General features: G+C 40.8%; 2 protein-coding genes across 2 annotated transcripts; both read left to right on the plus strand.

The window, feature by feature from the left end:
• Positions 1–311: 311 nt before the first annotated feature.
• On the plus strand, positions 312–4746 carry GCK72_017396 (uncharacterized protein; the record flags this gene model as incomplete). The annotated part of the gene is made up of 4 exons (XM_053732068.1): positions 312–551; positions 3564–3676; positions 3733–4484; positions 4562–4746. The coding sequence occupies 4 exons, from the start codon at positions 312–314 to the stop codon at positions 4744–4746; spliced, it is 1290 nt and encodes a 429-aa protein (XP_053580981.1).
• Positions 4747–8880: 4134 nt separating this feature from the next.
• GCK72_017397 (uncharacterized protein) lies at positions 8881–13602 on the plus strand (the record flags this gene model as incomplete). The annotated part of the gene is made up of 1 exon (XM_003087805.2): positions 8881–13602. One exon carries the CDS (start codon positions 8881–8883, stop codon positions 13600–13602), a length of 4722 nt encoding a protein of 1573 aa, XP_003087853.2.
• Between the last annotated feature and the right edge of the window lie 2229 nt (positions 13603–15831).

Genomic DNA, 15831 nt, shown 5'->3' on the forward strand with positions numbered 1-15831 from the left:
TCGGACTCATCGACAAGGACAATACACGCAACGATGAGAAGCGAGTCTGCTCATTATTTCATTAAGCACTACTGATTCCAGAATTGGAGAGTAAAAATGACTTCTTTTATGGCAGATCGACGATAATGCAATCTCCATGATGTTTTAGAACACAGCTCACAGTGGTTTTCAGAACGATTCATGATGCCACCTCGTATATTTCACATTCTCGATCTTCCCCTTTCCTCTTGACTCTGCTGCATCTCCGATCGGATTAGAGGTGATCCACTTATCTCGAGTCCACTACTTTTCAACCTTGAGGGCTCACAACGATGTCTACAGCAGGGCCTACTGCATTCGGGTATCCAACTGGGAGTACGTCAAACTTCCTTGATCCTTGTCGACGATGTTATGAAAGCGTGGCTGGACATTCACTAGGCTACGGCTTGCTAGTTCTCGCCACTACAAGAGTGTTTGTGGTTGAATCAGATGTCGCATTGGACCTGTTTTTTTTCATCATCTTCAGACAAGTTCACTTCATCTGGATTAGGAACAATTATCCTACAACCGTTGTAAGAGCACTCTTAGTTCTAATCAAAACTTTCATTCGCGATTTTGAAACTGATTAGACAGAAAAGTTGATCACAAAATGGAACGACGAGATGCAGAATGTGAATAATCAAGTACAGTACCGGCCATAAAGAATGCGACACTTGCAGTTTGTTGTGGAAACTACGTTCCACAAGTTGAACTCTTGAGAATAATAAGATTATAAGAATTACCCGCTACATTCTCAACATTATCTCTATAATACATTAAACCACAATCGATTAAGACAATTATTATAATAACTAATCATCATTACTTTCAGAATAATTTCCCTTTCAGATTTCCCAGTCATCGTGCGTCTTTCGTCACATTGCCCTTCCGACTCCTCACTCTCCGTAAATCTACATCAGCCTGTCTGCGTCTCTCCAGTGGCGCGTCGTTCTCGTGCGGAATCGTGGCGAGACCAGCGGGGGTTGGCGAGGCAAGCGTTGGGCTCTCGCTCCAACGCGTATATAATTTCTCTTATGCAATTTGCTGTGTATATTAATTAATCCCTGTGACTCTTTTCCTTTAACAAACTGTGCCAACTAATTGACCTCTTGAGCACAAAGTCAAGGCCCTTTATTCATTTCCCTTTCATAACTTCTTAGCCGGCAGCGATTCGGCTACCCTTTTAGGCCCCTATTATCACTTGGTTCAGGAGTTAATCTTCTCCTGTCTCCCGTACGATAATAAAATCTTTATCGTATAATTGTTCTTTCTTTCTCATTCAGGTTCTTCTCACTACACTTTCAGGTGCACAGTCTCTCTTTATAACTTTAACAGATTATGTTATGAATCTCGAGTCCTTGTCCACGATGTTCGTCTGAATCTTCGTCAGTCATCTGACATTATGTTCTCGCTCAATGGATCTGCATAAGTTTCTTGTTCTCTCCTCCATCCACTCGCTAGTTCGTCGTGGATACTCTACTCAATTGTATCCACTTGCTAGTTCTGCGTGGATATTCTACTCAAATCAAGCTTATCAATCTTCATATTTCTTGTCTTTCCCTTCGTGATTGACAAAATGGTGCATCGACCAAATGATACCACTGAACCCAAAGTCGATGTTCCGGGTGACCGAGATTCAGCTGAACACTCGATCTTCACGGAGAATTATCGCGAAAAATCGATAATTCAGAAATGACCAGCAGGTCAAATAAGATTGTGAATACCAAATTGCAGTAACGAAGTGAGCTTGCTTCAATCAAAATCGAACTTGTTATAAAGAAACTAAAATCGATCAGTAATAGCCAGGTCATAACGAGAAAAAGTATATAGTGATAAATAAGTATCGTTCGCGCATAGACTCAAATACGCGTGTTAGAAAAGAATATCGCCAAAACTAAAGAAAATCTGGTAAACATTAATAAATAATAGACCAGCAGATCGTAATAAGAGAAATTATCTATATAGATAAACCAGGAATCGCTCGCATATACTTAAGATCAGTTCGCTATAAAAATTATATTTGAAATCGTTTTAAATAAATAATTTCAAGACTAAAAACTCTCATTTTTCAGCTCGCGTCAATGTAAATCTAACCTGTTATAAAGAAATTTTGCTTGAAATCAATTAATTAAAGCCCAGCTGGTCAGATGAAGAAAAAGTATATAGAGATAAGTAATAATCGGTCTCGTATAAGCTTGAATTCAGTTCGCTACAAAAGATTAACATAAAAATAATTCCAAATCAATAGTTTCAAGACAAAATAAACCTCACTTCATCGTAATTGTCTCATCTTCAAGCAAACTCAGTGTTTAAATAGTAATAACAGAAGTAATAAAACAGAATACCTCAACAAGTATAGATTGCTACAATGGTTTCAAAACAGTCTACAAAATACAGAAGACCGACAGATTACAGTGACGCTTCCTTGGAAAAAATTTAAAGAGGAGCAAGCAGGAATCATTTAGAGATTAGTTCTCTCGTCTACATGTCAAAATCAAAAAATTTGTACGAAAAATTTGGTAAAAGAGCTTTGTCTGGAAGGAAATGTGCGGTATATCTGGTATATAGACACCCAGATGGATCAGTGGAATCCAATCTGATTGGAGTAACATCAATAGTTTCAATCTGATTGGAGTAACATCAATAGTTTCAATCTGATTGGAGTAAAATCAAATCAGAAGAGGTTACGAAGCCACTCAGAAAAGAAAACGGCTAGAATTAGAACGAATACAAAAAGAAGAAACGGCTAGATTAAGACGAGAATGGGAAAGGAAGGTCAACCACCTCAAATCCATCTACATCTACTAGGTCTCGTTCCGATAATTATGGGAGCCACGCTCGCCCACAATAATACCTCTTCATGTTCACCACTTCCGTTAAGCTATATTTCATCGAACTTCTCTATAAGAAAATAACTCTATTATGGTTCATCTAAAATGTCATTCCTTTGCTGTTGTTATTTCCCCGAATTGTTGTATCCTGCAAGTCTGCATTAAATAAATTTAATCAAATTATATCATCTCATTATGCACATGTCTATATCAATGCGAAGACATCGCTTATCATATCTATCCTCAAGAACTCCCGGAAGAGACAACGAAGCTCCGCCACTTTAAAGGTACATCACGCTCCGGAACATTCCACGTCGTCGTGTCGAGACCCTAAAATTTAGGCCACCATCTAATTAAAGTTATTTCCTTCATTTTCTCCTTTCATCTTTCAACTCGAGAAGTGAAGTGTCTATACTATACTTCTAGTCCGTAGTCCTATTCTTCTATCGGCAGATCCTATTCAGTTCAGTAAATTGAACAAAATAGGACACCAAAAAAGAATCATCCGAGGAGCATCCAAGTCCTCCAAGAGACGTAAGAAGACTCAGAAGATGACTGATCCAAACAAGCAATCGACTATCAACGAAGATGGTCAAAAACACTCCGATTACGGTGTACTCAAGGACGGCAAGTCGTAAGTATTAAACCTACTTCGAACAAAGAAAGAATATTCCAAAGCACACTAAATGACTGTTAACTCATTAATTTATTCAGGCCAACACCCATGAAGACCCGTCAGCAGACGACAAGGCTATTGTAAGCGTCAAGGAGACAGAGGAAGGTGCCAAATTGAGAGAGTCACAGGAAGAGAAGATCTTGTCAATCCAGTAAGTGTTCGAGTGAAAACTATAGATATAGACAAACGGTCAAACTATCATTTCAGAACGGCTTACTTTCTCGTAGCCGGTAAAATCGACTCCCTCGAAAAGGAAAGCGAAGCGCATCGCGACGTCCTAGATCAAATCGCAACCGATCAATCAAATCTATCGGAAAAAATAGATCAGCAAATGTCAACTAAAGCTGATCTTCAATGCTTCCAATTAGGAATTGAAGACGAAGTCAGTCGCCTCAAAGAGACTGTGAAGGAATTGAAGCATAGACTTCTGGGAGAACCGAAGGAAAGCCCGCTGGACTGCTTCTCTCCATCTCCATTCAAGATCCCTAAGATGTCCGAGAAGAGAGGACCAACTGGTGAAATCGAGGAGAATTCCTCATCGATCACTCGGAAATCATTGAAGGACTGCCCATTGTGCAGGGATAGCGGACATCGGCTGGCTGATTGTCCACAATTTGCTAGTAAGCTGGAGAAGCTCCAACAATTCCGAAAACGTCAGATCTGTTGCACTTGCGGAAATCTTCAGTGTTCGAGAATCAACTGCCCAAAAGCAACGATTCAGTGCCAAATCTGTAAAGGCAAACAAGAGTTCGGAAAGACGCTGCATATCTCGGAGATTTGCATCTTCGAAACGCACGTCTCCAAGAGACCAAGTCAAACTGAGTATAGACGCCAAAAGTTCTCGGCGCAGCGTCCCAGATCCAAGTCGCCAGCAAAAGAAAACCCAGCTGCAACGCAAGGACCTCAACCAGCACAACTTCAGCAACAAATGGTACAACAACAATACCAACAGCAACCAAGTAAGCAAATAACATAAGAATCTTATTAAACTTAATACGAGACCAGATAAAAGAAAAAGAAAACAAAAATATTTCAGTGATGCCAACTGGTCCAGCCTTCGGACCCGGTTATCAGATGAATCCAATGATTCCACCTCAGCAATACCAATACCAGCACCCACAACAGATGGTCCCAATGCCAATGCAGCCGATACCACTTCAACAATACGGCTACTACCAACAGCAGCCAGGTCCATCGAACCAAACTACTCATCATCAGTAGACATAATTCTTTCTCCCCCCATCTCTCTCTTTGTTGTATCCAGTCTACATTACCTTCCCTCCCCTTTACACTAGTATAATTTCTTCACTTTCTAGTAGGACCAAAATTAAATATAATAACTCGTAGACAAAAATCCCATTAGGTACTCTCTTCCCAACTCGTAGTAAATTCTCAAATAGGTCCTCTTAAAGGATACATTCTTTAGTTATACCCCCTTTTTTCTTTTTTTTCTTTCCTTTTTCTACCTTTTAATTTGTTACCAACTGTTAAAATACATCCGTAGCGGAAAAAACCGCCTTGAGGAAACACTGTTCTTATGTTGTCGGGCCAGACACCCGACGTGTGTCTTTACAAATAAAGCACACATCTGTTGAACATTTCGTCAACTGGTCTTTGCAAACACGTCAAAGAACACGTCACACGTAAAATAAAAATAATAAAACCCTGTAAAATGAATAAAACTCTCAAATAGTCATGGTGGAGTAATGACAAGGACAGAGACCATAAAGGTTCACTGTAGTAGGAAGGAGAAACCGTTGGGGTCGACACCAATGGGAGCTCTGCCAAACTTCCTCACTATTAGCCTAGCGATCGATAGGACAGACCTTTCCGAGTCCAATCGTACTTCGCGAGTACGGTCGTTACAAAACCTACTGACTTCTCTTCATAAAACGTGCTAAACAAGATAATATTAAACAAGATGACTCTAAACAAGATGATATTAAACAAGATTGTATTAAACTAGATTTGGTTATGAACTCTGCCTTTACTCTCTCCACTCGTCTCCCTTTATTTTTTTTTATTATTACTTCTCTTTCCTTTCTCTATCTCCTCTCGTCCTTCCTCTCTCGGTCCTTTAGACCCCCTTCCCTTATAATTAAATTTATTTCAGACTCCTTTTTCTCTTCATTTGGCATCATTCATCAATGGCTCCGACTCATCGGATCCAGACCTTGGCTCAACGGGCAGGACGACTCAAAACCTGCATTACAAGAGTGATCGACGGATCGAAACAAGTTCTGGAATACGTGGATCAATAGGAAGCCGATAGAAAAGCAGCCTGTCAGGCAGCTGAACAGGAAAACAGAGGTCATCCCAACCCTGATCTAGCCGTAACGACGGATGCGTTAAATACGTTGATATCGATGGAAACCCAGCTGGAAGGGTTACCTCAAATTCTTCAGGACAAAGCAGCCAAGTTAGTGGAGGAAGCAGAGGAAAACAACGAGGATTGGGAAGAACTCGAAAATCTGTGCAAACTTGCCGTCGAAGAACGAGAAGATCAGCGCAAACACCTGTTAATCGCGGTGAAAGCAAAGATCGAAATGTTCAGAGAAATCCACGAGGCGAGTGAAGAAACTGTTCCACCCCCTCCATTGTCCCCTCAACAAGTCCTCCATATCATGGCAGAGTCCATCGATTCTCCAAATCAGGAGCTGGTGGTAACCTCTCCCATGAAATACCCACTGTATCATGAACTTCATATGGACAATTCGACTGGAATGATTGGGAACAATTCCGAGCTGTTGCCTGAGACACACCAGTTACCGGAAAGGATTCAGGATCTGAACCTTAACGGCACGTTAGAGAAGCAGACTACAGCCGCGGACACTCCCATCCTTAAAAGTAATTGTCATATTAACCCCGAGCTCGGAGGCCTCCCAACAGGGAACATAGTTTACCAACCAGTTAACATGCGACAAAAAGGTCGACAGAATATTAATGAAAACAGTAACTACCCAGCAGCAGCTGGCTTTAGCCAATCGAATATGAATAGTCAATCAGGACACGTAAGAGGAAATACACGAAATAATCTCAACAATATTATCGGTCAACCAAGATTCGAATACAGTGAAGAAAACCAGCAGAATAACTGCCATGAGAGAAACTTCAACGGAAATGAGCATTCAGAACACTATCAGCAACAACAAATATATAATAGAATGAGATACTCAGAATATCCGGATCACCTGATCAATCAGTCACAGTACCATTACCAACAAAATCAAACTCGTCAAGTTCAAGGCAACTGGAATAATCAACAGATACCAGGTAAAAGATGCGAAGTGTGCGAAGGAGATCATGAAATCACCCTTTGTAACCAGAACAATGAAGTAGTCGCTAGAGTATGCATAAAAATCGGAATTTGTCCGAAATGCAGAACAGGGGGTCATCCTGTCACTGGCTGCCCATTACTATACCTGGAAAAGGAACAAGCAAGAATGAATACAGAAAAGAACCATGAAGAATCGAGAAATCGAAACCAATTTAATGATCAAGAATCGAATCAGGATAATCGGAATTCCACTCATCAACACAGAGCTAATAATCAACCAAGATACGCTGAGCGAAAGAACGAGATCTTAGAGAGAGAATTGGCCAGACACGTAGCTACGATCAAACCATTCACCGGAGTAGTTTCAGAATACGCGTCGTTTCGTAACATCATGACGGACTATCTTGACTCAGAAACTGTCTCATTAGCAGTAAGACGGGATACTCTTATGCAAAAAATCAGCGGAGAAGCCGCGGTGCACAAATCAATCCTGAACGATCCGGGAAAAGCCATCGAGGCAACAATGAAAAACCTCGACAGAACGTATAATAGAAAAGGATCAACTTCAGTCAGAAACCAGTTCGAGAAAGTTGTCGTTTCAGACGAAAGTATCGATACTTTCATCAAATCGTTAGCATTATCAAGAAGCCTCCATGATAAGGTCTTGGAAGAAGAACCACATGGATTCGAGTATCATTCCACAAAAGCCCTGTTAGGCAGAATGCCGGATGCAGTACGCGCCATGTGTAATAAAATGCTTCGGAACGAGACTCTGACCACAGAGAAAATTTATGAAAAAGCGGAAGAGCACCTTGAGAATCAGATTGAAGACGCGGAAATCACAGGGAGATCGGCAAACCAATCTCTGAAGAAATGGAAAACTGAACTGCACGTAACTCAGTCCGAAACCGATCCTAAAGAAGAAACGGATAAGGATTCAGAAGACGAAAGCACAGCCGAGTTGCTCGCATTTGGAGCAAAAAGAGAGAAACCTAAATTTCAAGCTTCAAAAACACTGCACAGCCAGCAAGTCAGAAGCGATCAAACAGTCAACAACGATGTTACTGCACTAAAATCCAATCAGAAACAGTCGACTCAACAGCCAGCTCAATTTCAAAATCAGCCAAATATGGGAAATATGGGGACACAAGCACCATACCAACCATACATGCTACATCATAACCAATTTCCGCAATCTCACCAAACCAATAATCAGTTCGGTCCATATCAACCTCAATTCGCTCAGTACCCATATCAGATGAACTCGAATCAAACCCAAGTCCAGAGTCACGTTCCAGCGCCGGTGAACTCAAATCCTTGGATTCCGCAACCAAGTCATATAAACTACTACAATAACCCACCGGGGCAACAACAAAACTTCACGAATCAGCAGCAAAGCGGACTAGCCAGAAACTTGACTCAAAGCCAAGACCCAAGAAACCAATTGGGATACAACCCAGTACCTCAAAATAATAACAGCCCGGCATCGTTCGGTCAAAGTCAGCAAAGATCTAGCGCCAGAACATGGTTCAAGGAGAACGGGTCACCACCCTCTGTGGGACACTCTACGGGCATACAGCTGTCGATCCAAGAAGAAGCAATGAAACCACTTACGGATTGCCGAGATCCGGAACGCTATAATCTGGGACCAGGCCCTAATATTGAACTCATTCGATACACGTTTCCTCGCGATTACGACGAGAACTCCTACTGTCAAGTCTGTGGAAAAGGACATAAGTTGGTAAGATGTCTACTAAGCAGCTCGAACGTCCGTAAATGGATAGATGAAAAGAACGCGTGTAGCAACTGCGCCTCACGAACTCACACCGTCACTGACTGCAACTCGCAAGTCAGCTGCTTTTATTGCTGCGGAAAACACCATACCGGAGCATGCAAATTGAAAGAAGCGTATCGAGACTTCCGCAACTATCCACCAACTGCAGTGAAACCAAACGGAATCGATTTTTTTCGAGACCAACAACACTAAAAATCAATCATCCAATCCTCTCGTAAATTCAATACTAATAGAGCCAAAAAGGGCGAGTGAATCATTAAAGTTAATAAAAGAAACACCAGAAATGGTGGATAAGTCATCAGCGGATGAGAATAAATCAGAATACCCACCTCAAACAATACAAAATACATCAATTAATCTCCTTGTTAGTCCTTCGGAGATTAATAACAAAGATAACATATCAATAAAAAATCAAGAAAATACAAAGAAATCCGTAACAGATAGCAAGCCACATATTATTCCCCTTGCTAGTTCTTCGGTGAATAATAACACAGATACCATAAAAGCTTTACATAAAAATACAACGCCTGATAAATCAGATGCACAGCAAAAGAATATTCTCCTCGTTAGTCCGTCGGAGAACATTTTATTCGACACCACTCGTCTATATGACGACGCTCCAATCGTAAACAAAGAAGCAAGAATACACCAAATCACCCATACACTACAAACGGAATCATTCGAACCAACTGAACTAAATGTCAATGAGGAGGACATCTCGCTCCCATTAACTACACTACAACTAGACAACAATGATCAAATCTTAACCCTCGTAGATACAGGAGCAAGCATAACATTAATCGCAGACCAAGCAGCTAAAGATCTCGGATTGAAAGTAGCACAAGAAATCAAATTGACAGTGAACGGCTACAAGGGCAAAAGCCGAAGCTCCAGTAACATCTACGAAATAATAATCAAAGGCGGAACCCTTGAATACAAAACATTTGTAGCTGGGGTACCAGATCTACCAGAAATCAGATACAAAACACCAGTCTTCAGTGAAGAAGATCACAAAGAACTAGAATTATACGGTCTGACCAACAGAGATGTAATACCCTGTGAAGAATTTGACAGGAAACGTATCGGAATGATCCTTGGAAATGATATCCTCCCACATTTCATCAGAGGATCACAAAGAATCTGCTTACCCTCGGGAAGATATATCGAACTGAGTCCGTTCGCAAAAATGACATTTCCAAGAGCCAGACATTGCCCAGTGATGGACACACCAACGAAAGACAACAAAGCGGTAGTACAAAAAGAAAGAAAAGAACATTCCATCAATACACTTATGGCACAAAAATATGGAAGAGCAGGCGAAGACGACCTAACTGACTTAATCCTGCAGCTTTGGAAAAGCGAGAACTGTGGAGTAGAGTCAGCTACTCTGAGAGAGGAAGAATACCTCGATCAACGCAGATTGCTACTATGGTTTGAAGATACTCTAGAGATCACAGAAGGTGGACAAATCGCAGTTGCACTCCCTTGGAACGGAAAAGAAATCAGAATGGGAACTAACAAAAATCTAGCTTATAAAAGACTTATGTGTCTAATTGAAAAGCTACGAAACAACTCGAATCTATTACGAGAGTACAATAAAATCATCAAGGAACAATTGAAAGCAGGAATCATCGAACGAGTAACACCAGAAATGCAAAAACAAGGAAAAAGCTACTATGCACCACAGAATGCGGTATTTAAAGCGAATTCTGCGAATACCAAAGTAAGAATCGTCGGAGACTCATCATCCCACCAGAAAGGGCAACTTTCACTCAATGATTGTCTCTTTGAGGGACCGAACATGCTACGTACAGCTCCAGGACTACATCTGAGACACAGAATTGATCAGTACCCAATTGTTGGAGACATTGCACGAGCTTTCCACCAAGTGAGACTACAAGAGAAAGACAGAAATGTGACAAAGTGGTTATGGGTAGAGGATATTGAGAAACCCCCGACAGGAGATAACCTGGTGGAGTATAGATTCACTAGGATTCCCTTTGGGATGAAATGCTCTCCTTTCCTGCTCGCGGCAACGATCCGCCACTACTTGTTGATGGCAGCGAGCATATTGAGCATCGAAATCGACAAAAACTTATACGTCGATAACATTATGGTATCAACAAACTATGCAGAAGAAGTACTCCCAAAAATTAAAGGAATTCAAGAAGAGTTCAGAGTGATGAGCATGCCAGTCAGAGAGTTCGGAACAAACTATCACCCAGCTCTATTAGAAATACCTGAAGCGGATAGAGCAGAGTCTCATATTTCAAAGTTCCTTGGATACAGTTGGAATACAACAGACGATACAATCACAGTACTGATCCCAGAACCATCAGTCAACAGACCAACAAAACGGGATATTGCATCGTTTTTTGCAAAAACATTCGACCCCATGGGATACAGTGCTCCCCTGCATGTAAAGATAAAGAAATTTGTACAGAAGATCTGGCAAAATGGACTGGAATGGAAAGCACCACTAACCGACAAACTGAACAAAGAATGGGAAATTATCAAACAACAATACAAAGACACAGCTCTAGTAATTCCCAGAAAACTGCGACAGAAGTATCATCCAAATGAGAAACCGGAAATTGTAGTATTCTGCGATGCATCACAGCATACGTACGCATGCGCCGTATACATAGTATACAGACACCCAGATGGTTCAGTTGAATCGAACCTGATAGGAGCTAAATCCAAAGTCAGACCAAGTAGTGGAGCTGGTTGGACTATTCCAAGACTTGAGTTGCTAGCAATGGAAATTGGAATGAGATACACTGAAAGCTTAATTCACGAACTACCCGAAAAGGACAAACCAGTGTCATTGGACATATTCAGCGACTCCATGATCGCACTATACTGGATTCTTACAGAAGAACAAAAGAAACAATGGGTCAACAATAGAGTGACCACAGTACATGAAGTAGACAAAGCCATTAAAGAGTCAGGAATGGAAGTATCGTACCACCATGTCACGACAGATAAAAACCCAGCTGATCTAGCAACAAGAGGAATAGACTCCACATCCCTACAAAACTGCACCTTCTGGCTGAATGGCCCAAGTTTCCTCTCCGAACCAAGAAAGAATTGGGAAACCAAGTTGGAAGGAGAGATCCAGTGCCCAATTGAAGACAAAGATGAGGTTAATCTAGAAATGAGAAACACGAGTAAACCCAAAAATACATCAATCAGACAAAAGAAAAGAGCTGAAGCGATGGCTAACCTAGTATTGGTAGAGACAAGTGTAAACGCTACAGTAAGTACATCTAAAAAACCAAAACAGACCACCGAAATCTACACATCCTTCGTACCATTTGAGTACACTAACTCACTATCATCATTGACGAGAATCACAAACATGGTCTTAAAGTTCATAAGTACAGTATCAAAAAATAAAATACTACAAAGCGAACCACTGAAAGAATATACAGAATGCAACAAAACTACAGATACAGTGGAGCGTGAAACAAGACAAAGAAAGCTAGCACGGCTCACAGTGTTCACAGAACACTACAAGGAAGCCGAAAGTAGAGATTGGAAATTTAAAGAAACTCTCAATCCTTTCCAGTCAAAAGACGGCTTATGGAGAACAAAAAAGCATTACCAGTCACCAAACATCCCACTAGAAACAAGCGAGCCAATCCTCGTCCATAGAGAACATAAACTGGCAGTAATGCTCATGGATGAAATCCATAAGGAAAATGTCCACCTTCCAGCTAACTATCTTGTGACCGCCTTGAGGTCAAAATACTGGATCCAAACTGATGGAAGATTAGCTCGCTCTACCATCTCAAGATGCGTAGCGTGTCGCAAAGTCAAATCTTTCCCCTTTCTCTATCCATATAATACATCCCTCAAAGAAAATAGAACAGTCCCATCCACTCCATTCGCCAAAGTAGGGCTCGATTTTTTTGGCCCACTACAGTACAAGAACAAAAATGAGACCGAACTAGAAAAAGGATACGTGTTAATTTACACCTGTCTCACTACGAGATGCACACACTTGGAGATTTGTGCTGATAGTTCCACGACCAGTTATTTAAATGCTCTGAAAGCCATCTTTGCGCAAAGAGGAGTACCAAAATACATATATTCGGACAACGCACAAACGTTCCAGCTAGGAGAAAGAGTCCTGAGAGAAGACATCAAAAGCTACGAACCAGAGTCAAGACTTATCAATTTCCTAGCTCGAGAAGATATCAACTTCCGCCATATTACTCCCATGGCGCCGTGGCAAGGCGGCGTATATGAGCGTATCGTCGGAATCGCAAAAAAGCAATTCCGCAAAGAAATCGGAAAGCAGATATTCTCCTTCCCAGAACTTCATTCAATAATGAAAAGAGTAGAAGGAGCAATAAACTCGAGACCCCTGATCAGAAATCCAGTGCACGTCAACGATGTGCCAGTCTTGAGACCGATAGATTTCCTGTTACCAGCTGTGCTTCTCGAAGTACCAAATGATACAGATAATCTAAAGGGAGACATACTGTATGACCCTACAGTAAGCACAACCGAGAAAGAAACTCGAGAACACTTAAAGAAGATGGACAGAGTCATGGAAAAGCTCTGGAAAATCTGGTCGACATCTTACTTACTACTCCTACGGGAAAATGCAAAAAGAAACAATCGATTTAGCAAAGTATCACCGAGGGTCGGTCAAGTTGTACTGATTCAAGAAGAAATGATACCACGACATACATGGCCGGTGGGCAGAATCACTAAACTGATAGGAACACCTCCCCTCGTACAATCGGTCGAAGTACTGTACAAAGGATCCATCAAAGAAAGAGCAGTAAACCAGCTGATCCCTCTCGAGATCGACGAAGAACAAGAGACGATACAAACTCCAGAACATGCCACAACTAGTAGAATACCACACAAAGTAAACCAGAATGAATCACGCACAGATAATTCGGACCACAAAATAACCTCCACAAGACTACAGCCACCGAGAAGAGCCAAAGAAGGAGTTCATTATTCTTTGGATTCCGACTCGGAATAACCTGGTTATCCCGAAGTCGAAACCCTCCGGGGGGGGGAGTGTTGTGGAAACTACGTTCCACAAGTTGAACTCTTGAGAATAATAAGATTATAAGAATTACCCGCTACATTCTCAACATTATCTCTATAATACATTAAACCACAATCGATTAAGACAATTATTATAATAACTAATCATCATTACTTTCAGAATAATTTCCCTTTCAGATTTCCCAGTCATCGTGCGTCTTTCGTCACATTGCCCTTCCGACTCCTCACTCTCCGTAAATCTACATCAGCCTGTCTGCGTCTCTCCAGTGGCGCGTCGTTCTCGTGCGGAATCGTGGCGAGACCAGCGGGGGTTGGCGAGGCAAGCGTTGGGCTCTCGCTCCAACGCGTATATAATTTCTCTTATGCAATTTGCTGTGTATATTAATTAATCCCTGTGACTCTTTTCCTTTAACAAACTGTGCCAACTAATTGACCTCTTGAGCACAAAGTCAAGGCCCTTTATTCATTTCCCTTTCATAACTTCTTAGCCGGCAGCGATTCGGCTACCCTTTTAGGCCCCTATTATCACTTGGTTCAGGAGTTAATCTTCTCCTGTCTCCCGTACGATAATAAAATCTTTATCGTATAATTGTTCTTTCTTTCTCATTCAGGTTCTTCTCACTACACTTTCAGGTGCACAGTCTCTCTTTATAACTTTAACAGATTATGTTATGAATCTCGAGTCCTTGTCCACGATGTTCGTCTGAATCTTCGTCAGTCATCTGACATTATGTTCTCGCTCAACGGATCTGCATAAGTTTCTTGTTCTCTCCTCCATCCACTCGCTAGTTCGTCGTGGATAATCTACTCTATTATATCCACTTGCTAGTTCTGCGTGGATATTCTACTCAAATCAAGCTTATCAATCTTCATATTTCTTGTCTTTCCCTTCGTGATTGACAAAACAGTTTGACCATTGATAACTTCTTAGGATGTGCCCGTACAAAAAAGTTGTCAACTATAAAAATGAAGCTCTACTTTTGATCTATATACTCCATAAAAATCAATATTGTGAGACTATCAGGAATGCCGTTTCACACTCACAAAGTTGACCATTTTCAACTAAAAACAGCAAGTTTCGCATTCTTTTTGACCAGTACTGTATCGTGAACACAGGTCAATTCTTATTTGAACTTGCTATTTTGGGGTTAATTAAATAAGGAGCGGCTATGTTCTTTAGACCATAAATATATGCGGCGGCGGAGACTGACGATGAAAGAAATAGAAGAATCGGGGGTAAGGGTTACATGAGGACTCGCACTACAAAGAAGAATGTTGAAATGAGTTTATTAGAGAAGAGCATCTCCGTTTCAACCGTTAAGATAGATGGACTTTGGTAGATCATGCCGTTTAAAAATAGTTTTCATATAAGTGAATTCCTCTATCTACCACCATTCGAAACTTGGCAGTAGTCTTCTGGGATATGCGTACCGCTTCAATTGGATTGTAGTGAGTATGAATTTCCGTTGGAATCTTGTCGTCCACTTTTTCCAGAAACCCTTTCTCTATTTGGTTCTTTCTGACCTTCGTCATGGTTTCGACATCGAAAATTGAAAATCCAGCTGAAGTATCACCAAAAAACTCGGTTTCTTCACAGCTTTAGTAAGACTGATTTTGCATTAAAATCGAGTCGGCAGAACGAATGAACAATTTTAAAATATGAAAATTCACAAAGTTGTATAAAATGTCTTTCTCTACACGGCTTACTAAAGTCCGAAAAAGAACTGCAAGGAAATTTTTGATCTCCTCTCATAAAACGAAAAATTTGAGAAATTTGCAGGTAAAAAAGTGTATTTTTAATTTTTAGCGTAAAGCTCAAAGTCGGAAAACTCACTTCAATAAAGCTTAATGTGATGAATACATCAAGAAAAAAACAATTTTTCTTCTTAAAACCATGATATCATGTCATTTGTGTGTTGCTTTTGATAAAATTTCTAAGAACACAACATTTTCCACGGAAATTTTTTGGCGAATTCTCTACTTCAAACTGTATCCAGCTCTCTATTTGTCGACGTCTCCATCTCAATTGTAGCTCAAAATATCCAGAATAAATAGATCTTCATTTCTGATGGATGGATGACTTTTTTGCCGAATAAGTTTCGAGAAATAAGGAAGAACTGATTTTTCAGGCCAAAACTTCGATCTGTATCAGCGCCTTTATTTTTACTCCAATTTACTTTTTTCCGAAATGTTGCTTTTA

The sequence above is a fragment of the Caenorhabditis remanei genome, chromosome V, assembly GCF_010183535.1.
Source record: "Caenorhabditis remanei strain PX506 chromosome V, whole genome shotgun sequence".
Taxonomy (NCBI): domain Eukaryota; kingdom Metazoa; phylum Nematoda; class Chromadorea; order Rhabditida; family Rhabditidae; genus Caenorhabditis; species Caenorhabditis remanei.